The sequence below is a fragment of the Scatophagus argus genome, chromosome 6, assembly GCF_020382885.2.
Source record: "Scatophagus argus isolate fScaArg1 chromosome 6, fScaArg1.pri, whole genome shotgun sequence".
Lineage (NCBI taxonomy): Eukaryota > Metazoa > Chordata > Actinopteri > Scatophagidae > Scatophagus > Scatophagus argus.
In genome coordinates, this window is record NC_058498.1 from 19,015,482 (window position 1) to 19,038,669 (window position 23,188).

A 23,188-nucleotide genomic window follows, 5' to 3' on the forward strand; every position below is an offset into this window, starting at 1 on the left:
GATAGAGTTTTGACAAATGTTACCGGTAACACTACTGGTAGCTTAGACAATAACCAAACAAATACATACAGCGTTTACCATAACTGTTCAGTTAACTGTTTGGTAATATGCCGATGATGTACCTGGAAAAATTAAATCAATTTTAGAATAAAGCAAGTTTTGTAGTTTGTTAGTAAACGTGGATCACAAATGCCGCCTTTAAATGTCTTCTTAAATAACTTGAAAAGGAAATTTAATCAAAAGTACACTTTGATACAGGGAGAGGGCTTAATCGTTGTAAGCATCTATATGGAGGCTGCAGTGTGCCAATGGCAAAATCACAGACTTTTCCATTTATGCAGTCTCAACATTAAATCAGAAAATAAAGGGATCATTGAAGTTCCCAGCATAGGATACACAATGCTATTCCAAAGTACTTTATAAGGGCTTTTGAATTTAATTTTATTCCATTGATGTGTCTCTATGTCAAAGGCATTTTCCATCTCAAAAGTCAAAGTTTTGTGCTTCAGTGTTTACCATCTCTTGCTTTAAGTGCGGGATGCTTCCTGTCAGAAAAGCTCAGGGTTGCATGTGAGATGTACTTTACCTTAGGTGGAGATTTTTACATTTGAGTGGACAAATCTAAATCACACAGTGGTGAGATGTATGTCTGATCATTGCGGCAAATAATTCCCTGAACTTTGTATTGTCCAGGGAACAAATTCCATTGCAGGGTGAAGAGTCTGTCAGATTTTTTGAACGGGGCACTGTCATATCAGCAGGGCACAGAGCATTAACATGATACACAACAGACTATGAACAGGTAAACAGGTAGGTCCTGGCTGCCTTTTACATAATTTACCTAAAGCTCACAGAGCTTTAACTCACTCATACATTGTGTAACTGCAGCTATGATCAGGTGCTTACTGGTGAAATATGCAACTTCATCATGGCTTATGTGACACTCAGATTTCAGGCACTTTCTTGCAGGGATAAATTAAATGAAAAATTTAGACATGATTAAAGGATATTTAATAAGTTATTATAAGGTGAACCAATTGAGAGAGAGAACACACAGTCTTCGTCTTTTCTTTTATTACATATTTTTTTCCCCGTTTTTCTTTATGAAAACAGTAGAAACCTAGTTAAATAGTAATTAATCTTAGAAATCATTAAAGGTCTTAAACATTTCATTGTGCGCGCTCCCGCGAGGAGCATGCAGTTCTTGGCAGGCAGAATTCGACATAACACCTGTGTCGGCGCTGTTGAGGGGGAAGCCAGATCGTGACAGACTACCAGCAGTAGACTGTAAACATGGCGGCGTGCACAGCTACAGGGCTGTGCCGAAAACCCTGTTTCCATTAGCCTGTGAGACGGAGACACCCCAAAAATGGAGACCGAAGAGGAGCAGCACATAACGACGCTCCTCTGCATGGGTTTCCCAGACCCCGACGTGATACGGAAAGCGCTCCGGCTGGCAAAGAACGACATCAACGAGGCAGTGGCGCTCCTGACGAACGAAAGCCCCGGACTCGGGTATGGATACGAGCCGATGGAGAGCGGGCCTGCCCCCGGCTTGAGCTCGAGTGGGGACGGGGAAACCAGCGGGCGGACTGGGACGGGAGGGTTTGATCCCCCACCCGCATACCACGATGTTGTGGAAAGCGAGGTAAGAGCAACTTGTGTTTCATAAAGCATCAGTTGAAAGAGCGAAGGAGGAGAACATGGCTAATTTCAATTTACCGGGAGATAGTGGGCTCGCCCATTTAACTAGCTAAACTTGGTAGCTTCACTGTTACATGCACCAAGCCCAACGTGAGCTGTCAAGAGCAGGGGGTGTAATACTCTCCAGCCCTACAGGACAGGGCACGTCGCTGGCTCATAGTGACTTAAGAGTTGTCTGTTAACATAAAGCTTAGCTACTTAAATGATGGAGCTAAATAGCTATCCTAAACTTACAAGCTAATCTAGCTAGCTACCCACGAGCTGACTAGCTAACGTTAGTTTGAGAGTGAACGCGCCAGTAACTGGACCAAGTATAGCAGCACCGAGGCATTACTCCAGGGTATTGCAATTACACATTTAAACTGTAGGTACTCTGGCAGTGGGTCATTGTTTCTTCACAGTTCGCCTGTGAATAGTTGGCTGGATCTAGTCTCCTTTGCGAGGGTTAGCCAGTGTTAGCTGGCCGGTTGGCTGACAGCGTCAACCTTGCTCAGCTCCTGCCGAGATTGCAGTCCACTAGAACCGGGTTTAAAAAAGGTTTCGCAATGTCCTTGGCATACGTGGCCATTTTGATCATTCTTCTATACACATCTTCAGATGTAAAAATGTCAGTTTCTTGTATTGCTTTTTGATTTTTCTCAAACAATGTGAGCGAGGACCTTGTTATTTGATTCTTTATGGCCACGCACTTCTTTGTTGACAGCCGTATGATAATTGTCAGCAATTTAGCAGCGGGTCCTGTCACTTGGTCCTAGTTTTCTGCGTTTATGTGGTGTTGTATAAGTAAATTGTATAGGCTATTCATAAATACCTGTCTACGTAACAAAGTCATGCTTTGACTGACACCTCAAGGCTGTTTGCCTTCGGCAACTTGACCTCAAACATGCTGCTTTCCCATATCCGCTAAAACCTTGCAGGTGCTGTGAGGAGAGATCAGTGCTTTCTTAGAAATCACAAATCATTTGATTTCTAAGATTGTTGATTCAGACTTTTCAACTACTTGTTGTATCCCTTTGATGGCAATAATTGTTTGAACTGCTGTGATTATTGCTCATCAAAACTGGTCCAAATAAAATACTCTGATGCCAGTACCTGTTGGCCATTCCCTTTACAGCTTCTTTCTCCTCTAACTGTCTCACTGCTGTCCTACTTTACTGCAAGGTTACCATTTTATACATACCATAAATACCACAACAGGTGGTATTTATGGTATGCATAAAATGGCACACACTTGTAGGTGACTGTAAACAACAAGCCTGTTTTTGTAAATGTGCCAGTAATAATTTCTCTAGCAGCTACCAATGTTGTATTTACTGTGCTAATATAAGCCTTTGACACATGTCAAGAAATCAAATTTGAACAAATTTTTCCATTTGACCTAACTTGTCTAATGGAGGATTTATGTATAATTGACAAGTTATTGTTATGTCTTTATCCACTCGTGTGTGTTATAGCAACGCCTGCAAAAATAGTCACTCCTGTGGTGATTTTGTTTTTGTGGAATAAACTACAAGGACAAAAGTGTTTTATTTCCTTTCTTCTCTTCCTCTGTTTGCTGTATTTGTGCTTAAGAGACATGTCATAGGTCTTTAGCCCCATGTTATGCTCCTAAATATAGCCCTGCAGCCCCCCTGACACACACACAAGCACATTGCAGTTTTTGCACTTGGTCCCAGGAGGGTTGTGGGGCACATAGTAACAGAGTGGCACTGAGTTACCTCATCGTCCTGCACAACAAGAACGCACACACACACACAACACACACACTCACACATATTGTGCCTTTGAGACCTGAACCTTTCCCCTAAAGGCTTCAAACACAAAATGCTGTGCATCTTATCTGCATGTTTATTTTCCTGTTTGATGATTATTTATGAGCGGTTCTATGAATTGTATACAAAGATTGCTGTCTTTTTTAGTTAGTTCAAAGGAATCAGTTTTTATACACTAATCATTAGTGTGTTCTGATTTGGAAATCCTGCCAGCAATGAAATGTCTCTTCTCTTCTTTGAACCCAGTGTTTTCTAAGACCAGTGTTATAGTGTTAGTCTCCCTCTATGTTTCTCCTTCCTTTCTCTCATCCATCTGTCTGTCATTTCCAATTTTCTTATGAAGGGAAGGGATGAAATATGATGCTACTCTGCTTTCTCCTCCCCTTCCACCCTTCCTGTTCTCTTCTTTATGTCCAGTCCTTCACTACATATTGTATATGTATCAGTATGCAGCACGGTAAGACATGGACTGAACTCGGTGACCATTATATATGGTAATATGTGGAGATGTATTCAAAATGGTAAGACTTGGCCTAATTACACTTTGTTGTATACTGTACTGTAGCCACAGACAAAGTGGACAATGGAGCTGTAATAGTTTTAGCAATTTATGATGTATGAGAGCTTAGTCCCATCGTTCGGTCATCGTTTAAGATACTTTTTCATACATGGCAGCAGGTTGAACCTCCACCAAGTCCAGTTCTTAGTTAAATTCTTCACCGAATTACCGTGCAAACATAAATCATTTGTTGAGTTCAGTGTGGCATGTAGAGTTGCACATGTGCAGATATGGACCACTGAGCAGCAGCTCTGTTCAGTGGAGAGAGTTTTGCAGTTTAATCATAAATATTCACATAACTTCATGAATATGTAAACAACTTTATGATGTAAATAATTCAGTAATCTTTTGTCTGTTGTCGTTTTCACTGCACGGACTTGTAGACTTTACTGCCACTGGCCATGTTATGTGTGCAGTAGTAGGCTGATCCTACTGAACAGGTCATTTTGAACCACAGATGCGCCAAGTATAAAAGCTGACACTGAGTGAGCTGAATTTTACCTTGCCTTTCATAATCTGGTCAGATTATTACAGCAAAAAAAGGGGAAGCATCATATTCTAACAAGACAATGTCGTTTCCCGAGGCAGTCTTGAGTTCTCACATCCTGTCTTACACATCACAAGCGTTTTATTCAGTGACACACTTGAAAACAAGCGCCTGTCTGGACTTGTTTGGAAAGCTTTGTTTGAGGAAATAGATGTAAAAATGATGAAGAGATGAAGTGCAGGTTGCTGAGCAGAGGGCATGATTGCCATCTCCAGGGGGAGGAAAAGAGTGGAGTATCATCCTTTCTCGTTGCCCAAAGCTGTTTGGATTATCCTCGCACAGAGGACAGTTGTGGTGTCAAAAAAACAATGGGGAGCAGCTGTGTGGAATAAAGTCACCGTTTGCATTAGGTGGTATTTTTGTCATGTGTGTGTGTTTCCAGAGGAGCAATGATGAGAATGGGAACTGCTCCGGAGGCAGCATGGAGTTTCCCACCACCAACTTGTACGAGCTGGAGAGTCGAGTTTTTACCGACCATTGGTCCATACCTTACAAGAGAGAGGAGTCCCTGGGCAAATGTCTCATTGCGTCCACCTGCCTCGCTCGTCATGGTAAGATTATGTTTGTGAGGAATTAAAACTTTGTTTTTGTAGGCCTGCATTAAGCTAAATGCTCTTTATTTGCGAAATTGCGTGGGCAGCATGTTTTGTTTGGACTCTTGGGTGTTTCTCACATGTTATGTTATTTTGGACACTTGTATTACATGACTCAGTCTGTATCTCCATCGTCACAGCCAATTGTTTTCTATGTTTGGACATAGGATAAATAAGTGAATCTGATATGTCCCTTTCTGTCAGGTCTCGCTGACGCTGATGAGAACTGCAAGCGGTTCATGGATCGCTGCATGCCAGAGGCCTTTAAAAAGGTGAACTATGAAAACCCAGAGGTCTAAGTTAGTGTGTAGCACTTGATTAACATACACTGTACTGACTTTCCTCCTTCTGTCTGTTTTGCTCACATCACCAGTTGCTGACCAGTAGTGCTGTACACAAATGGGGCACTGAGATTCATGAGGGAATCTACAACATGCTGATGTTGCTGGTGGAGCTGGTTGCAGAGAGGGTGAAGCAGGACCCCGTACCTGTAAATCTGATGGGAGTCCTGACTATGGTGAGCTCTCTCTTACTCTCTGTCTATCTTGATACTTTTTTTTAATATTACCTTTTAATATCTTTCTGCTGAGGTTTTATACTTTTTAAAAATATTTTAACTTTTAGGTAAATAAATGACCTTTGAAAACAATAGAAAATCTAGGGGACATAAGTCTATCAAACCTCCGAATAATATTATCAAGATTAAATTTAAATGATTGATCAGTTATAACCATGTGACAGATCAGTTAAGGAAAGTGCTTTGAGTGTGCATTCTTAGTGCGCCGGTACTTTCATTGTAAGTGGTAACAGCAAAGTTCCTACATTACCCCTAGTAATGTAGTGTATGTATTTATGTTCTGTGTCTTTGTTGTTATGTCCAGGCCTTTAATCCTGATAACGAGTACCATTTTAAGAACCGCATGAAGTCCTGTCAGAGGAACTGGGCTGAGATTTTTGGAGACGACTCCAACATGTTTGCTGTCTCTCCCAGCAACTCATATCAGAAAGTAAGATACTCCGTATTCACTCTTCCTGCACTTTTTTTGTAAAGTGTGAAATGCACATTTTGTACAGAGGCACTTGCAAGTTTGTAAAGCAGTGCTGGTAGTAATATACACACATCCTTATTAGACGTTGTTTATGGTTCATGGTTATGTGTGGGGGCAAACGGGTTCTTCATCCCCAGTGTTGTGTAACTGAGCCACAGGGGCTCTGCAGAACATGTGTAACTGACACACAGCAGCTGTCAGAAAACTTAGAGTGTATGTGTGTGTGTGTTAATAATTTGGAATGTGATTGCAAAATAAATACACTGAAAACATAATTGTCTCTTTCAGGAGCCTCATGGTTGGCTGGTAGATTTAGTGAATCGAGTGAGTAATGAGCATTTATCCTGATGTTGTACCTCCACATATATGTGCTGTAGTTGTATCAGTTTTGCCTCATATCTTCTTTCCTTTTTCCTTTTTTGTCAAGTTTGGAGAGTTGGGAGGATTCACTGCCATCCAGACAAAGCTCAACACCGAAGAAATTGAGATAGCTGTAAGTGGAACCAACCTTACTTTTGCATCTTTTTGCCTTACGTACAAATGTTCTGATGCATCTCCGGAGTGATGAAATAGTTCTTGCCCTGGTGATGGATGGAGAGAGGCATGTAGACATACTTTGAGACTGCATATACAGGCAAAAGGTCATCATGTTTACCCCACCACCCTCAGCTGCAGGCTGCTGAATGTCTCTCTCTTTTCCCTTCTCACTAATACTCACTTACACACAAACACACTCTCTTATCCTCCTGCTGTGTGATGGTTGAAATGCTCTGTTGTGTTATGTGTTCTGAGGCATCCTTGTACTGATGCTTCCCTCTGGGAACCTGGCCGGAACCACAGTAGTACATAGCCATTGATTCACACACACACACACACACTCACACTCACACTCACACATTCTCTGCTCATTAGCATATTAATAAGGGAAAGACTACATGCACACCACTGTTGCACTCTTCAGTGGCAGTGGGAGCTCAGCTGAGTGTGTAAGCTGTCAGATACCTAACATACTCCAGGCACAATAGTGAGAGAGAGAGACTGAAAGTGAAAGGAGAAAAGATAATAAGAGGAGTGCTCCCTCCTCTGCTGAGTCCCAGGGGCAACTCATTCATTTGTCTGCTTTGAGCAGGAAGTCAAGTGCAAGTGAATGGGGGGGTGGGGGTTCACTGAGTGAATGGAGGAGGAAGGTGGAGGGGATGGTAGCTGCTCAGAGAGAGTCCAGAAGCAGAGATGGAAGATGGCCAGAAACAAAAGAGAAAGGAACACAGGAGTCATTCATTAAGCTCCTGTGATTTAGCACTGAATGACAAATGACAGCTGTGCTTCAGTTTTAGAAGCTCACACTCACATCTGTTCAAGCTCACTCCTGCTCGCTGTCATGCAACAGTGAAAACTCTCTATTAGTTTAAACACTGTTTGAGCTCTGGCCTAATTGCTTAAATAAGATTGGAGTGCTGTTGGTGTGTATGTTCACTTTAATGAGCCATCAGAAGTGACAAATCTATGAGTGTCATAAGATTATGTTGACACTCAAGAAAAACATAAAAGATGTAATGGGCAATGCTTTTGATGTCATACTCCATTGTTATTGCTAAGTTGATTCCCTTTTTTGATTTATCTCATGCCTGAGTGATTCTGTCTCTGTGCACTTGCCTACGCAGAGCGTGTCAGCTCTGGTCCAGCCTCTTGGAGTATGTGCAGAATACCTCAACTCCAGCCTCGTCCAGGTGAGCTATCTTGCTGTCTACACACATGAACTCTCTTTTTCCTTATAATGTAATTCATATGTTGTCAGTTTGTTTTCTGTCTAACCTTAATCCCATGTTGAAATGATAAGTTGTGTTTGTTTACATAACCCTAGTGCATCCATTCTGATTTATATTCTATGTTTATTTGCTGTATTCCTCTTATTGTTTTGCTGCTGCAGTGGCTCACAAAGTTTTGTATTGTTTTTCCCAGCCAATGCTTGATCCAGTCATCCATAAGATGATCATGTATGTACAGAACCTGGAGGAAAAGGACCTTAAAGACAAGGTAACATTTTAGTGATTATGATTTTTGCAATTAAATTAAGAGAACAGGCACAGGGCCAAAAACACTTGTGGCCAGCTCACGTGAGTGGTACATCCAGCTTGTTGGTACATTTGGGTTGGGAAGCCAGCTTGTTCATTCGAGACCTTGTGACATCTGTGTGAAATGGAATATATAATTTAGTTACAGGAGAGGTTTAATTCAGATTGTATTGAATTGCGAGTATAGCACTAAAGCAAGCTGTATATACAGAGCTGTGTTAGGATTATGGTGCTGTAGAGAACTGTTGGCCTCTACCTCACCTGTGTTGTTAGACTAGGACAGTGCTTCTCAAATAGTGGGGCGCGCCCCCCTGGGGGGGCGCGGTGCGATGCCAGGGGGGGCGCGTGTGACCCTGGGGAACATGCTTTTTTTGCCGTACTAGAATAAAGTGTAATTGCACATCCACTACAGTAGTTGGCAGTGGCGCTCTCATTGTCAGAGTGTGCGCAGGGAGTATTAGCTCTATGGTGTAGCGGCTTTTTTGCACCGAGCAGGCGATATGAAGTGCAGTAAACGAACCCTTAAGAGACAACATGAAGAAATTTTTAACAGGGATGAGAAGAAAGGCGGAGAGAGACGAAGATAATGAGACAAAAGTAACTCACCCGAAAGCTAAGTCGAGGAAATATGACGAAGCATATGTAGCGCTTGGCTTCACTGTGACTACAGTGGGAGACGACAGACCGGTGTGTTTACTGTCTAAAAATGTTGGCAGCGGACAGCATGAAGCCAAATAAATTAAGGCGCCACTTGAAGGCATTACATCCCAATCATGCTGATAAGCCGCTGGAGTTATTTCAGCCAAAACGTGCCGAATATTGCCAACAATCATCCCGCTTTGTGAATGCTACTTCAGTAAACCAGCGAGAATTGTTAGCATCCTATTATTACATATTATTAAATATTATTACATATTATTATTACTATTATTTATAGTCGCGGCGGGGGGGGGGGGGGGGCGCGAATTGTTTTCTACTTGCTGGGGGGGGGCGCAACAGAAAATAATTGAGAAGCACTGGACTAGGAGGAGGTGAACAAGGAAGAAATGAACAAGTTGGATTACAACCCTGCTCTTGAAAATGCAAACGCATTTTTTTTTCCAAATAATAACCACACTTTCACCTTTTTAATGGTATCACATTTCTAGCTACCACAACAAACAAGCTAATGTTTAATACACGTTCATATGATGTGCATAGTTAGTGCATAGTCACCCCAACTTAGATTAGGTGAGATAAGATAAGTTTATGTACATGCTATCAAACTCAAGGTTAATCATCACAAATATTTAAACAAATTACTCGGAGAAAAAAAGAGAGGAACTTTGTTGTAAAGATACTCAAGTATTTTTTATGTGCATTTTGAATGTGGAAAGGGATAATTGAATAGTTAAAACAGACAGACGGGTAACTCAACCAAGATGCCGTATCTTAGTTGTTCCTTATTTGTCTTTTAACCGTAGCGTCTGGTGAGCATCCCGGACCTGCTGTCGGCCATTAAGCTGTTGTGTATGAGATTCCAGAGGGAGCTGGTGACTGTGGTGGATGACCTGCGCCTGGACACACTGCTGCGCATGCTCAAAACTCCTCACTTCTCCACCAAGATGAACTCCCTCAAAGAGGTCACCTCTTAACTCTCAAGTCTAAACTGGACAAAATAACTTTTTTTCTTTTCTTTGATCACATCTCACACTGTTTTGTCGTGTCTTTTTCTCTCAGGTGACAAAGTTAATAGAGGAGAGTACAGTGTCTAAGACGGTGAAAAATGCCATTGACACAGATAAACTTTTGGACTGGCTGGTAGAGAACTCAGTCTTATCAATAGCACTGGAAGGTAAGGAGATTCATCACTTCCTGCCACAAATTTATTAAAATGATGTGGTTTGAAAAATACTTGGACAAACATTTAAACGAGGACTGTACCAAATCTCATTTTTTTTTAAAAGTTTGAAGCTTCTACTTGAGTTTTCGAATTAAGTTGTAAAAGTCTCTTGTCAGATTTTGTGACATCATCCTGAAAAATATTTAAGATATTGTAACAAAATCCTCTGTTTGAATATAGTGTTTCAACAGATTAAGTGGAGCACCAAGAAGATGCATATTATGAATTTGGCTTTTGTAATGATGTCGTTTACTATAATGTATAAATACAAATGTTACAAGAGAAGCAGTTGTGCCTTTTAAAGAAGAAGGTATTTTGTGGTTGAGACAGCGTTGAGTGATTGAGTGTTAAGCCGCTGCCAGTAATCGCTCCTGACAATTTATAGCACAGATTTCAGTACATCCCTGCTGTGAACAGCCATTAACTGTTGGTAATAGTGAGGTGTGAGGTTTACAGGTGTTTCTGGGACCAAGAGTCAGTCATGCAGTGAGGAGGATGATGGTGAATAAAGCAGAGCTGCAGGAAAGTCAGCAGCGAGTTGTCAGTTTAGCAGTGAATGTAAAGTGCAGTTCCAGTGTGTCAATAAATCAAAGCTGCAGCTGGGAGGAAGCAAACAGTTCCCCTGACTATGGTCTGCAGCTGAAATAAGATTGTTGATATTGTGGTTATACAAATATAATCTGTTGTGCTGTTGAATTGCTGTTAGACTATCCCATTGATAAAGATACAGTCCTCCCTTTGTGTGCATGCAGTGAGTGGGAGAGCATTGTTAATGGGAATTTTCAAATCACACAAAACAACTGGAATTTAAATAACTGTTCACAGTGCTCAGTATATATTTCTTTGTTCCAGGAAACATTGACCAGGCCCAGTACTGTGAGAGAATTAAGGGAATCATTGAGTTATTGGGGAGTAAACTGTCACTGGACGAACTCTCCAAGATCTGGAGAATACAGGTCAAGTCTTTTTATTTCTAACTGCTTAAATAAATGGCCCATTTTTTTTGTACAAAGAATCATTACCGTTACTGTTTGTATTCATGTGTAAGCATGTTTGATGGATCTGCTGGTTGTTGTGTGGCCATTTCAGGCGGGCCAGTCATCAACTGTGATAGAAAACATTCATACAATCATCGCTGCTGCTGCTGTGAAGTTCAGCTTTGATCAGCTCACCCACCTCTTTGTCCTCATACAGAAGGTTGGTGTTGTCACTGTGACATTTTGGAAGTGACCTAGTGATAAGTGGTTTGTAAGACATTGTACTGCATTAATAATAACCCATTTGCACGCTGTTTAGAGCTGGGAGGTTGAGAGTGACCGTGTGAGGCAGAAGCTGCTCAGTCTGATCGGGAGGATCGGCAGAGAGGCTCGCTCTGAAACTACAACTGGAAAGGTATGCAGGAATATCTGTCAGTCAGAGTAACTGGAATACAGATGAGGAAGTTTACAGTGTGTTAGGTTTCATTATTACAGTGAAGTCTGAATCACCGTGGTTTTGTGCGCATCTGTTCAGGTGCTGGAGGTGCTGTGGGAGTTGGCTCACCTCCCCACCCTGCCTACCAGTCTAGTTCAGCAGGCCCTGGAGGAGCACCTGGGGATTCTGAGCGACGCCTACGCTGTCAAAGAGACCGTGAAACGCAGTTACATCATTAAATGTATTGAGGACATTAAGAAGGTGAGACAGACACGCTACAGATACTCAGTATTGTCCTTGTGGATGTGGGGGCTGATGTTAGCTGCAGTTTACAAGGTGATTCCAGGATCAGCTCTGAGAGTGAATATACTTTTTTTTTTTTTTTTTTTTTTTTTATTTTGGTATTTTCATATAGGAAAAATGGGCTGTTCCTTGCTCAGGTTTAAAGGAAACACAACATTGGACCCCTACATTTTTCTGCCTGCTGCTGTGACAGTTTTGTTCTAAAGTTAGCATGTCCTTGTTAGTGCTGCACATTACTCTTCAACTTCAGTCCACATCCCTTCCATCTGAGTTTGTCACAGTCTAGCCTTTATGGTGATGCGACCAAGCAACAAGTGTCTATCATGAGTTCATTGTTTAGTTCAAGTCAAGAAATAATTCAATTTCCTTTGTTTGATTCATTCCCTCTGACCACACCAGAAGCACGCTCACACTACAGAGGCCAGTGTCTGCCAGTAACTCACTGTGCACCCTCTCCTTTCTCCATCTTCATGTTCCACAGCTCTGCCTATTCAGTCAGCAGAGCTTCATAAGTTGCTTATAAACTGACTGTGCTTAAGTCTGTTCTATCCATTTTTGTATGAAATAGAATTTGTCAAATTATTTTGACAGACTGAAGAAAACTACATATTATATGATAAAATTCATCATTTCTTTGAAGCACTTTTTTACTTTAATTGATTGAAGTTACTACCGAAAAATCAGTAACACTTTTTTACTTTTTAAACACCTGTTAGCTTTTAAATATAAGTTTGTTTGTATAAACCTTTGTTCATAAACAATGATAACTGATGTTATAATTATTGGCAAATCGCACTCCAGGTTAGCATGTAGAAATACCTCTAAGCTATACTACATGTTAATTATCTGTTTGCAGGTAAAGGTAAACAGCCAAATATAAGACCAGCTAGCACCTAAATACAATGGAGCAATCGTTAATGTTTTTATAGTTTTTTTATTTTGACATTAATAATGCCTGTTTGTTTGACTGGAGCCAATGAACAAAATGTTCTTCTCAGCCTTTCAAATCTCATTTGTTACCTATTCATACAAATGTCCCACCTTAAATACGATGCATGTTTCTAGACTTACACTCAGGAGGACAGTAAAGGCAGCGACACTCACAGCTCATTTCTTACGGGCACTTGGGGCAAGAAGAAAGCTAACTCTTTGACCAAAGTAAGAGAAAAAGCATATGTAACTTGTAATTCCACTGAGCAATCTGTACCCAATCTCACTGCTTCACGCCTGCCAACCAATCGTGGAAGAGGGCTTGACCACAGAGGGGTTTCTTCGGTCACAGGTTGATAATTTCACACTTGATTATGACACGAGGTAGCTTGTATGTTGATCTTCTGCTTGCCTCACTAAGAGGGCTTTGGCACTGACTAATGATTACACAGTGGTGTTGATCTTGTCCTGGGTGAGAGCTGGATGAATTAAATGAGTGATTTAGCTGCTGGATGAATAGTCAGCTTTGGTGGAAGTGCTAGCACATTTACTCATGCAAAGAGCGATCTAATCAGAGCCATGGATATATAAAAAGAGTACATATTTGATATTTGATTTGGACTTTAAAATCAGTTGTAAGAGAACTAAGTAAAACTGGAGCATATTTTGAATATGTTTTACATCCCTGGCTCTGATTTTCTTTCTGATGTTGTCACAGCTGCAAAAGTAGTGGGTCTGTGACAACAAAATTTCACCAGCAAAGAGCATCAGAGCCTACTGTTTTTGTAGCACGTGTTTGTGTTCATTCAGCTTCAGCGGATATCATTATCTGGTGAGTGTGTGTGTGTTTGCGCATGTATTTCCACAGGCTTCTCAGCAGAGTAGTCCTCAGGCAGTGTGGGTTGTTCCTGCTCTCCGTCAGCTGCACGAGATCACCCGTTCTTTCATCAAGCAGACCTATCAGAAACAAGACAAGGTAGCTCAAACACACACGTGTTATCAATCAAACACATCATCGAAAATGACCCATTGTGGTGTCAGTGCAGTATAGCTATGGTAACCATTCCCTGCCTCTCCACAGAGCATCATCCAGGACTTGAAGAAGAACTTTGAGATTGTCAAGCTGATCACGGGATCCCTTGTGTGCTGCCATCGACTGGCTGTGACAGCTGGAGGAAATAACGGCCTCTCAGCCTCAACTCTGGTGGATGGACGATACACATACCAAGAGGTTCGTCCATGTCAGATTTTCTCTTCTATTCTTTTTTTTCAGTTAAATGTAGTATCAGGAATCAAGACTGTATTTATGTAGTTTGAATTGAGTCATAATTTAACCTGAGCTGGTTTACATGGTACACAGGAAGTAATTAAACTTGAATGACAGTGTGTGTTTGAGGATCAAGATGACGCTGTGTCTTTATGAATTTTATTTTTAGTATCTAGACAGCCACCTGCGCTTCCTGGCCTTCTTCCTCCAGGAAGCCAGCCTCTACCTGGTGTGGAACAGGGCCAAAGAACTCTGGGAGTGCCTGGTGTCAGGGCCAGATGTCTGTGAACTTGACCGTGAGGTATGAAAACAGTAATGCAAACGAAACCCTTGTCAGGGTTCAGTCAAGACACTGCAAGCATTTGTTATTTTCCGCTCTCACGGAGAACAAACTTCATATCACACTGAATAAACACATACATGAAAATAAAAAAGTTAAAAGGGAAAACTTTCATCAGATTAAGACACAGTTTACAGTAATTAAGTTTTGAGTATGTAAGCATTATTAAGCATTATTTCCAGAAATATCTATAATTTCTGGAAATAATGCTTAAGTGTTACAAGTAAGTTACTCCTAACATTGTTATGTGTAACTTATTCATAACACTTGACAAAGGTTACAGTGTGCTTCACAGTAAAAACATTAAGAAAAGTTAAGAAAGTTTGAAAAAGTTAACCATCCTAAAGCTTTGTTTTGCCTAAACCTTATGTTTAGGTATTATATCAGTAAAGTTTGATTTATTGATTGATTAAACATGGTATGGTTTCCATGTGCACAGATGTGTTTTGAGTGGTTCACCAAAGGACAACACGACCTCGAGAGTGATGTTCAGCAGCAGCTCTTCAAGGAGAAGATCCTGAAACTGGAACCCTATGAGATCACCATGAATGGTGAGAGACTCTGCAAAGAGATGCACTGTTGACAGCATCACAGCCTTTCAGGATTACTTTATGAATAAGTATGTGATACAGCAGATGTTTTGTGTGTCTCTCAGGTTTCAATCTGTTTAAGACCTTCTTTGAGAATGTTAATCTGTGTGACCATCGCCTCAAACGCCAGGGAACTCAATTGGTTAGTCCTCACTCACATGTTTTCTCTGCATTATATTTGTTACCAGTGATGTTCAGGTTTTTCCAGTGAGAGCTGAAATACAATTAATACAAGCGTAGATGTAAATCGTGTCTTGTTTTTCAATTTATGTCTAATGTATTATCTGGTCTAATTTCAGTGTGTGGAACGCCTTGACCTGGCAGGGATGGATTTTATCTGGCGCATCGCCATGGAAAGCCCAGATGAAGAGATAGCCAATGAAGCAATCCAGCTCATCATTACATATAGCTACACTAACCTCAACCCCAAGATGAAGAAGGTCAGTATACCTGTGTGTGTGTGTGTGTGTGTGTGTGTGTGTGCGCACAGTGGCTCATCATGTGAGAATAACAGTAGAATTTAGGCTACTGCCATCTTGTTTAAAACCATCATCTTGCTCTGAATTGATAAAGGAAGAAAAAGAACTGAACATTTCCAGTATTAACCTTTTGGAGTGAATCCGTGTGTTCTGTCCTTCTTTGAAACTTGAAACTGTACATACTTTTCTTCCTTCCAGGATTCTGTGTCTTTGCACAAGAAGTTCATTGCTGATTGTTACAAGCGACTAGAGGTAAGTAGTGGAATATGTTACTGTTTGAAGTGATTGTGCTATTTCACAGAAATCAGTGCATGAGGGCTCATTTCTGTTTCTCAGGCAGCCAGTTCGGCCTTGGGTGGGCCGACTCTGACACATGCTGTTACAAAAGCAACCAAGATGCTGACGGCTACAGCCATGCCAACTGTGGCCACCTCTGTACAATCACCATCCAGGTACAAAAGGGGGTTTAAGTAGCAACATGGCTCGTTCCTTCACTTGCTTTAACTAACTAGGGAGTAAACGTATTCTCAACTATTATAAAACACAAGTAAAAGCCCCATTTTTCAGTCTTGTTGAAACTCTTGTGCTTATTCATCTGCAGATCAACTAAGCTGGTGATAATTGAAAGACTGCTGCTATTAGCTGAACGCTATGTCATCACTATAGAGGTAGGCCCTGTCTTCTTTACTGTTTATATTAGTAACGTGAGAAACAAGGACACAGTCATAGACACTAATTATGCTTAATAATTTAAGACAATCCAGAAGGAGGATCCCTGAAAAAGTGATCGCTGAGATTATAAAGGATTTTGTGTGTGTGTGTGTGTGTTTCTGTTTCTGTGTAGGATATGTACTCAGTTCCACGCACTATTCTACCTCACGGGGCCTCATACAATGGACACCCGGTTACTCTTCACATCACATATGAGTCAACCAAAGACACTTTCTCCTTAGAGGTATTGTGGATTGTGATGCACCTTTGTCATGTAGAGTTACATTTACAGAGGAAATAACCTCTTTGTGTGTGCGTGTGTGTGTCCTGCAGACCCACAGTAATGACACTATAGGAAGCATTCGGTGGAAGATCTCTGAGCACTTGAGCTGTCCAGTGGATAATGTCCAGATATTTGCCAATGACAGTGTGGTAAGTATTAACATTATTCAGTAAGTGACAGGGATGCTGTGTACCTCTTTTGTTCCTCATTATCATTCCCTCATCAAAGTGTTTTGACCCTCTTCCAGTTGTGTGTTTACCCTGAAGTCAATGCAAAACAATGTCAGTTTTTTTGGCAGAGTGCCACCTTCTCTTTGTTGGTGCGTTAGTTTTCCACATCTGTTGCGTGACAGGGAAAACCTCGAACAACCTCAATCTTTGTTTTTCTCTCACTTTGTCACTTCCCTGCTCCTTCCCCATGTGTTAGTTGACCATGAATCGGGACCAGAAGCTGCTGTCCCAGCTTGGCTTCAGCGACGAGCAGAGCCTGACTGTGAAGAGCTCAGGCACTGGCACCCCCTCCGGAAGCTCTGAGTCCTCGGCGTCCGCCTCCAGCAGTTCCAGCTCGGCTGTCTTCAACTCGGCCTACGCATTGGAACAGGTACCAGCTCAAACATGACTATACGCTTCTAAAGCGGTGGACACACTCGGGCTTACATCAGCTCTGACACATTGTCCCATGTCTTTCTGTGTCCAGGAGAAATCTCTGCCTGGTGTGGTGATGGCTTTGGTGTGTAATGTGTTTGAGATGCTTTACCAGCTGGCTAACCTTGATGAGTCCAGGTAAATATACCTTGTTGACAGCGTTAAAGAAAGAACTGTATGTTTGTCAGTGGTTTATGGTGTCATTTATTATGTCATTTTGATGTCATCTGTTCATATGCGTTTTGTGTTTGTATTGTATGTGTTTTCACCTAATTACCAAGCAAATTTGGAGTGAGCCATTGGAGGAAGAAAAGAATTCAAGTTAGGCTTGTTTCCATTAAATATTTTGGAGTGAATAAACTGGGCTACGCAAAATTTTGTTTCATCAGAAATTGAGGGTGTTGGCAACATCACACATGGCTCTTTTAAACAGAATAGAAAAAGCAGAGGTTACAAACCAGAAACAAAATCAGTTGTTTGACCGCTGACAATAAATCTAAAAGAAGAAGAAGAAGAACACAGAAAATTAGTCACCTCGGCCATCTAAGAGAAAAAAATAGAGAGAAATGCAGAGGAAACTTAGCTTATGCTTTTGTGCTTCTTTTTCTTCTGAACAGATGTATCTTAGTGCTACAAGATACAGCTAAGATTTAAATGTTCTGTTGTTTAAGCTTAACTGTAACATCTCAGACCACTGAAAGTGCACTTTTTCATGTTTTTATTTACTTATTTATTTTGTTGTAATCTCCAGGATCACTCTTCGTGTGAGGAATCTGCTGCTGCTGATTCCAACAGATCCAGAGGTGCAGGATGCTCTCGACAACTTTGTTCCCAAAGAATCCAGTGTCTGGAGCCACCAGGTACATCAGGCTGCCATGGCTCAATGTTGAAGCTCTCCTTTCTCTGCCTCTCTGTTGTTATTTGTTTATTCCTTTTGTGTCTCTTTTCTGTAGAAGACACTGTTCCAGGGCACAGGCTCTCGTTCTCCGTCTATGGCCTCCAAGCAGCAGCACCAGCCCAGCGCTGCATCCATCTTGGAAGGGCTTTTCAGATCCTCTGCCCCAGGAATGTCCACCTTCAGAGTGCTATACAACCTGGAGGTAGGATACGTGAACAAACACTCCTTTAAAAGTTCCACATCATTTTCTAATATGTAACAATATATTCTCAAACCTAGATAGATTAGTGACTTTTACATCTGTTTTCCTCTCTTGTCTGTGTTAGGTTTTGAGTTCAAAGCTCATGCCCACATCGGATGATGAGATGGCCAAAACCAGCAGCAAGTCCTTCTGTGAGAACTTCCTCAGAGCAGGAGGCCTCAGGTAACAGAGAGGACAGACCCGCTAAAGAAAAGAGTCATCACTGTCTGGTGTTGGCTTTTTTACTGTGGGATGCAGCTGAGTCACATACTGGCAACACATCTTTATCCAAAATGCCTCAGTCTCTTTTTTGCATTGTGTTCTGACAGTCATATTACTCTGTGTTTCCTCTGCAGTCTGGTGGTGAATGTTATGCAGAGGGATTCCATCCCATCAGAGGTGGATTATGAGACCAGACAAGGAGTCTACTCAATCTGTCTTCAGTTGGCCAGGTGCAAAATGCTTCACAGACACACACACAGGGGGTGGATATTCGGAGCCACACACCATGTTAGACTTAACACTCAATTGGCTGTGTTTGTAGGTTTCTTCTGGTTGGTCAGAGCATGCCTGCTGCGCTGGATGATGATGTCATCAGGGATGGCGAGGCACTGTCATCTCGTCCATTTCGTAACGCTGGACGGACCGGGAGACAGCTTTCTCTTTGTGGAACTCCAGAGAAGTCCTCTTACAGACAGATGTCTTTGTCTGAGCGCTCCTCCATAAGAGTGGAGGAGATCATACCTGCTGCTCGTGTAGCAATTCAGGTATTTAGGACAAGCACACTTTCACTTCCAGTACTGAGCTGCAACAATTTCTGCACTGACTAATAAGAAGGGCCGCACTGGGGAAATTCACAATCCTGGATCTTACATCTTGTAAGTGGAAAATATTTTCCTCTGTCTCTTTCTAGACCATGGAGGTGGGAGACTTCACCTCCACTGTAGCCTGTTTCATGCGTCTGACTTGGGCAGCTGCAGCAGGCCGATTGGATCTGGTTGGCAGTCCCCAGCCAATCAGAGAGACCCACAGCTCCCTTTTGCCGCAGGGAGTGCGTACCAGAGTCAGCAGTACAGGTGACACAGAAGACGCACAAACAAATGTGTGCCACAAACAAAAGCTTAAGAAACGAAAGGCAAACAAATGTATTGTGTTTGTTTGTTTGCAGGAAGTAACTGCAGCTCCAGCAGTGAAGGCGAGACCACACCAACAGCGTTGCATGCTGGGATATGTGTCAGACAGCAGAGTGTCTCCATCAAAGATGCCATCATTGCCCGTGAGGCTCTGTCACTGCTGGTCACCTGTCTGCAGTTACGCTGTCAGCAGCTAAGTAAGACTAATTCAGGAGTACAAACACCATCCTTGCTGAACACCAATCAGCCACAACATTAATACCACTGACAGGTGAACTGAATACATTAAACATCTGTTCACAATGGCATTTACCTAGAGGTCCCACCCTCAATGCAGGACCCAAAGGATCCAACATTCTGATGTCTGTGACCACAAAATACCCTCAGAGGTCCAGTGTCTCTTCCCCTGACAGGTCAAAGCTCTTTTTGCAGCAAAAAGGGGACCTACAACATATCAAGCAGGTGGTTTCAATGTTGCGGCTAATTGGTGTACAGTGTCATTAGTCAGGCATAATATTGTAACATGGACGTTTTTTTGAGTATTCACATTGTATAATTGCTTAGTTTCCCAAACCTCTACAATGGCGCTGAATCCTGCTCTTGGTTTCTTTCTCCAGGTTCTTTTTACAACCTTCCCTCTGTGAATGATTTTATCATCGATGTTCTACTTGGATCTCCCAGTGGAGAGGTAAACACAATTTTTTGTGTCATAGACTGCACAGGAGAAATGTATCCCAAGCACTCCTGTGTGTGTGCATGTGTGTGTGCACGCGTGTTTGTGTTTAAACTCAGGTTCTTTATCCCTTCCTCCATCAGATTCGTCGTGTAGCTTGTGATCAGCTCTACACTCTCAGCCAGTCTGACACTTCAGCCTTCCCTGAAGTCCAGAAACCCAACTTGTTCCTCCTATCAGTCATTCTCACTGCTCAGCTGCCATTATGGAGTCCTACGTCTGTCATGAGAGGGGTCAACCAGAGGTAATTCAGCAAGAAATGCACAAGATATGCATGACTGAACCTTTAGCAGAGGCCTTGTGTTCATGTTATTGTTATTGTTCTCAGGTTGCTGTCTCAGTGCACAGAGTACTTTGACCTCAGATGTCAGCTTCTGGATGACCTAACCAGTAAGCTGATAAAATTCCTTTTCCTTGTCGCTTTCATGAATACTTGGATATGAAGACAAGAATTTAAGTAATAGGTTTTAGTCTCCTGATTCAGCCATTAAAAGTCAGTGTTTCTCTGTGTCTGATGTTCTCTCACTGTCTCTGCCTCCTCCAGCTTCAGAGATGGAGGTGGTAAAGGTGAGTGCAGCCACCATGCTGGAGGACGAGATCTCTTGGCTTGACAACTTTGAGCCCAGTTGGAGCTCTGAGATGGAGACCAGCGAGGCGGACAACATCCTCCTGGCAGGCCACCTTCGCCTCATCAAGACCTTGCTCTCACTCTGTGGCAATGAGAAGGAACATCTCGGTGAGCGTACACAAAGATCCATGCACACAGATCTTCATTTAACAGTTTTGGGGTTTTATTAATTTGAGAACATAATACGTGGCATGAGGATGTTTAACTCTTTTCCTCAGGTCCATCTCTGATCCAGCAGCTGTTGGATGACTTCCTGTTTCGAGCCTCACGCATCATCATCAACAGTTCAAACCCCACACCCTCCCCGGCTCCCAGCCATGACTTCCACCCCAAGTACGGCGTGTCCATCACTTACGATTTATTTCTGTCCTGTGAATACATTTTAAGAAAGTAATTTTAATAATGTTCTGTGGACAAACCACTGTTAACAATCTTTTAACAAACAATCTTTTGTCATTCTCATTGTGTGTGCCTGGTCAGGTGCAGCACAGCCAGCAGCAGACTGGCGGCCTACGAGGTGCTGGTGATGCTGGCTGACAGCTCTCTGTCAAACCTCCGACTCATCACCAGAGAACTCATGTCCATGCACCACCAGTCTGATCCCTCCCTCTGCAAGGAGTTTGATGTAAGACACTGATTAAAATGGTATTTCTTGCTATAGTAATTAGTTCTGCATAGTCACTCTGTGTTATTTGCAGTATCTGCCGCCTGTGGAGAGCCGTTCAGTCTCAGGCTTTGTTGGTTTGAAGAACGGCGGAGCCACATGTTACATGAACGCTGTGTTTCAGCAGCTCTACATGCAGCCTGGCTTAGCAGAGGTACGTATGTTTTCTATGGACTGTTTACCTTCTTTGGTCACCAGAGGGCATCTGCTTAGAGTCCAGACAGTGTTGCATACAGTGAATCTAACAACAGTGAGTGTGTATGTGTGGCTTTAAGGCTTTCCTGTCCATTGAGGATGACACCGATCAGCCAGAAGAGAGCGTCTTCTATCAAGTTCAGTCTTTGTTTGGTCATCTGATGGAGAGCAAACTGCAGTACTACGTACCTGAAAACTTCTGGAAGGTAACAGACTGTTGGAGATTGTCATTAACTTGCAAAATAAGTAAAATCTGTTCACACAGTGAACAAAGATGACCATAACCAAAGATGTTCATCGTTTGTATCAAACGTAGAGTGAGTTTGTTTTGTTGAGGAAATTGAGCAGATAGCTGATGATTTAGTATGCTGTACTGCACATTCTAGTTTGTACATTTTATAATTTTATTACCAAACTATTGTCAACATGCAGCTTTATGTCTGTTGCAGATCTTCAAGATGTGGAACAAAGAATTGTATGTAAGAGAGCAGCAGGATGCTTATGAGTTCTTTACTAGCCTGGTGGACCAGCTTGACGAACATCTCAAGGTAACAAACACACACACCAGTTTAAAAAAGCACCGTCCAAATAATGATAATACCTCATTACTAATGATGATATAATTGTACACTTTTTTTTCCCCACCAGAAAATGGGTCGGGAACAAATCTTCAAAAACACATTTCAGGGAATCTTCTCTGACCAGAAGATTTGTAAAGACTGTCCTCATCGGTAAGCAAGAATAGTCTTTTGTGAAACTTCAAGATTGTTGTTTCATGTTGAGACACATCACAGATGATTTGACCTCTGACCTCTTACAACGCAGGTATGAGCGTGAAGAAACTTTCATGGCTTTGAACCTTGGAGTGACATCTTGTCAAAGCTTAGAGATCTCATTGGACCAGTTTGTTAGAGGAGAGGTGCTAGAGGGCAGCAACGCCTACTACTGTGAGAAATGCAAGGAGAAGGTGTGTATAGCATTGTGCATGCTTTTATTCTACCACACTGATATCATGTGGTCTTAAACTATGTGCATGTGTTCACCTGTACAGAGAACCACAGTGAAGAGGACGTGTATCAAATCCCTGCCCAGTGTTCTCTGTATTCACCTCATGCGCTTCGGCTTCGACTGGGAAAGCGGACGCTCCATCAAATATGATGAGCAGATTCGGGTACAAAATATTTCTAATCCCAAATCTCCATTCACCACGATACACGTATTTTACATCTCAAATCCCAGAAATATAAATGTATGAATTCTGGCTTGTTGGTGCACAGTTTCCCTGGGTGCTGAACATGGAGCCCTACACCGTTGCTGGAATGGCTCGTCAAGATTGCAGCGGAGAGGGCGGCGAGGGGCGAGGCGAGGGGACCTCGGGAGGGTCGCCCAGGAAGAAAGTCACAATCTCTGAGAACTATGAACTCGTGGGAGTTGTTGTCCACAGCGGTCAGGCACATGCTGGACACTATTACTCTTTCATTAAAGATAGGCGGTAAGAGACACTGTAGTCAGAAGTACCCTCACACCTCTGAAAATGAAAAACATCTACGCTTTCGTG

At 42.1% G+C, this 23,188-nt stretch overlaps 1 protein-coding gene across 2 annotated transcripts in view; it reads left to right on the forward strand.

The window, feature by feature from the left end:
* Positions 1 to 1,219: 1,219 nt before the first annotated feature.
* The window catches only part of usp24 (ubiquitin specific peptidase 24), a 30,958-nt gene continuing 8,989 nt past the window's right edge, over positions 1,220 to 23,188 (forward strand). Inside the window, exons 1-49 of one of the 2 annotated variants that reach the window (XM_046390663.1) lie at positions 1,220 to 1,648; positions 4,965 to 5,133; positions 5,380 to 5,447; positions 5,549 to 5,692; positions 6,057 to 6,182; positions 6,513 to 6,548; positions 6,652 to 6,717; positions 7,886 to 7,951; positions 8,184 to 8,258; positions 9,760 to 9,918; positions 10,016 to 10,130; positions 11,031 to 11,134; positions 11,268 to 11,375; positions 11,475 to 11,570; positions 11,691 to 11,852; positions 12,960 to 13,052; positions 13,693 to 13,800; positions 13,906 to 14,055; positions 14,261 to 14,392; positions 14,871 to 14,982; positions 15,087 to 15,163; positions 15,321 to 15,461; positions 15,699 to 15,752; positions 15,837 to 15,952; positions 16,102 to 16,168; positions 16,345 to 16,455; positions 16,545 to 16,643; positions 16,921 to 17,094; positions 17,191 to 17,276; positions 17,890 to 17,998; positions 18,092 to 18,238; positions 18,363 to 18,460; positions 18,634 to 18,729; positions 18,822 to 19,044; positions 19,191 to 19,353; positions 19,446 to 19,607; positions 20,028 to 20,098; positions 20,227 to 20,387; positions 20,472 to 20,533; positions 20,688 to 20,879; positions 20,990 to 21,104; positions 21,252 to 21,396; positions 21,470 to 21,589; positions 21,711 to 21,836; positions 22,080 to 22,178; positions 22,279 to 22,361; positions 22,456 to 22,597; positions 22,682 to 22,801; positions 22,908 to 23,122. In XM_046390663.1, the coding sequence (XP_046246619.1) occupies positions 1,370 to 1,648; positions 4,965 to 5,133; positions 5,380 to 5,447; positions 5,549 to 5,692; positions 6,057 to 6,182; positions 6,513 to 6,548; positions 6,652 to 6,717; positions 7,886 to 7,951; positions 8,184 to 8,258; positions 9,760 to 9,918; positions 10,016 to 10,130; positions 11,031 to 11,134; positions 11,268 to 11,375; positions 11,475 to 11,570; positions 11,691 to 11,852; positions 12,960 to 13,052; positions 13,693 to 13,800; positions 13,906 to 14,055; positions 14,261 to 14,392; positions 14,871 to 14,982; positions 15,087 to 15,163; positions 15,321 to 15,461; positions 15,699 to 15,752; positions 15,837 to 15,952; positions 16,102 to 16,168; positions 16,345 to 16,455; positions 16,545 to 16,643; positions 16,921 to 17,094; positions 17,191 to 17,276; positions 17,890 to 17,998; positions 18,092 to 18,238; positions 18,363 to 18,460; positions 18,634 to 18,729; positions 18,822 to 19,044; positions 19,191 to 19,353; positions 19,446 to 19,607; positions 20,028 to 20,098; positions 20,227 to 20,387; positions 20,472 to 20,533; positions 20,688 to 20,879; positions 20,990 to 21,104; positions 21,252 to 21,396; positions 21,470 to 21,589; positions 21,711 to 21,836; positions 22,080 to 22,178; positions 22,279 to 22,361; positions 22,456 to 22,597; positions 22,682 to 22,801; positions 22,908 to 23,122 (5,942 nt within the window). In that variant the 5' untranslated portion in view covers positions 1,220 to 1,369. The remainder of the gene's footprint in view (positions 1,649 to 4,964; positions 5,134 to 5,379; positions 5,448 to 5,548; positions 5,693 to 6,056; positions 6,183 to 6,512; positions 6,549 to 6,651; positions 6,718 to 7,885; positions 7,952 to 8,183; positions 8,259 to 9,759; positions 9,919 to 10,015; positions 10,131 to 11,030; positions 11,135 to 11,267; positions 11,376 to 11,474; positions 11,571 to 11,690; positions 11,853 to 12,959; positions 13,053 to 13,692; positions 13,801 to 13,905; positions 14,056 to 14,260; positions 14,393 to 14,870; positions 14,983 to 15,086; positions 15,164 to 15,320; positions 15,462 to 15,698; positions 15,753 to 15,836; positions 15,953 to 16,101; positions 16,169 to 16,344; positions 16,456 to 16,544; positions 16,644 to 16,920; positions 17,095 to 17,190; positions 17,277 to 17,889; positions 17,999 to 18,091; positions 18,239 to 18,362; positions 18,461 to 18,633; positions 18,730 to 18,821; positions 19,045 to 19,190; positions 19,354 to 19,445; positions 19,608 to 20,027; positions 20,099 to 20,226; positions 20,388 to 20,471; positions 20,534 to 20,687; positions 20,880 to 20,989; positions 21,105 to 21,251; positions 21,397 to 21,469; positions 21,590 to 21,710; positions 21,837 to 22,079; positions 22,179 to 22,278; positions 22,362 to 22,455; positions 22,598 to 22,681; positions 22,802 to 22,907; positions 23,123 to 23,188) is intronic. The other variant, XM_046390664.1, reaches the window with a different exon arrangement.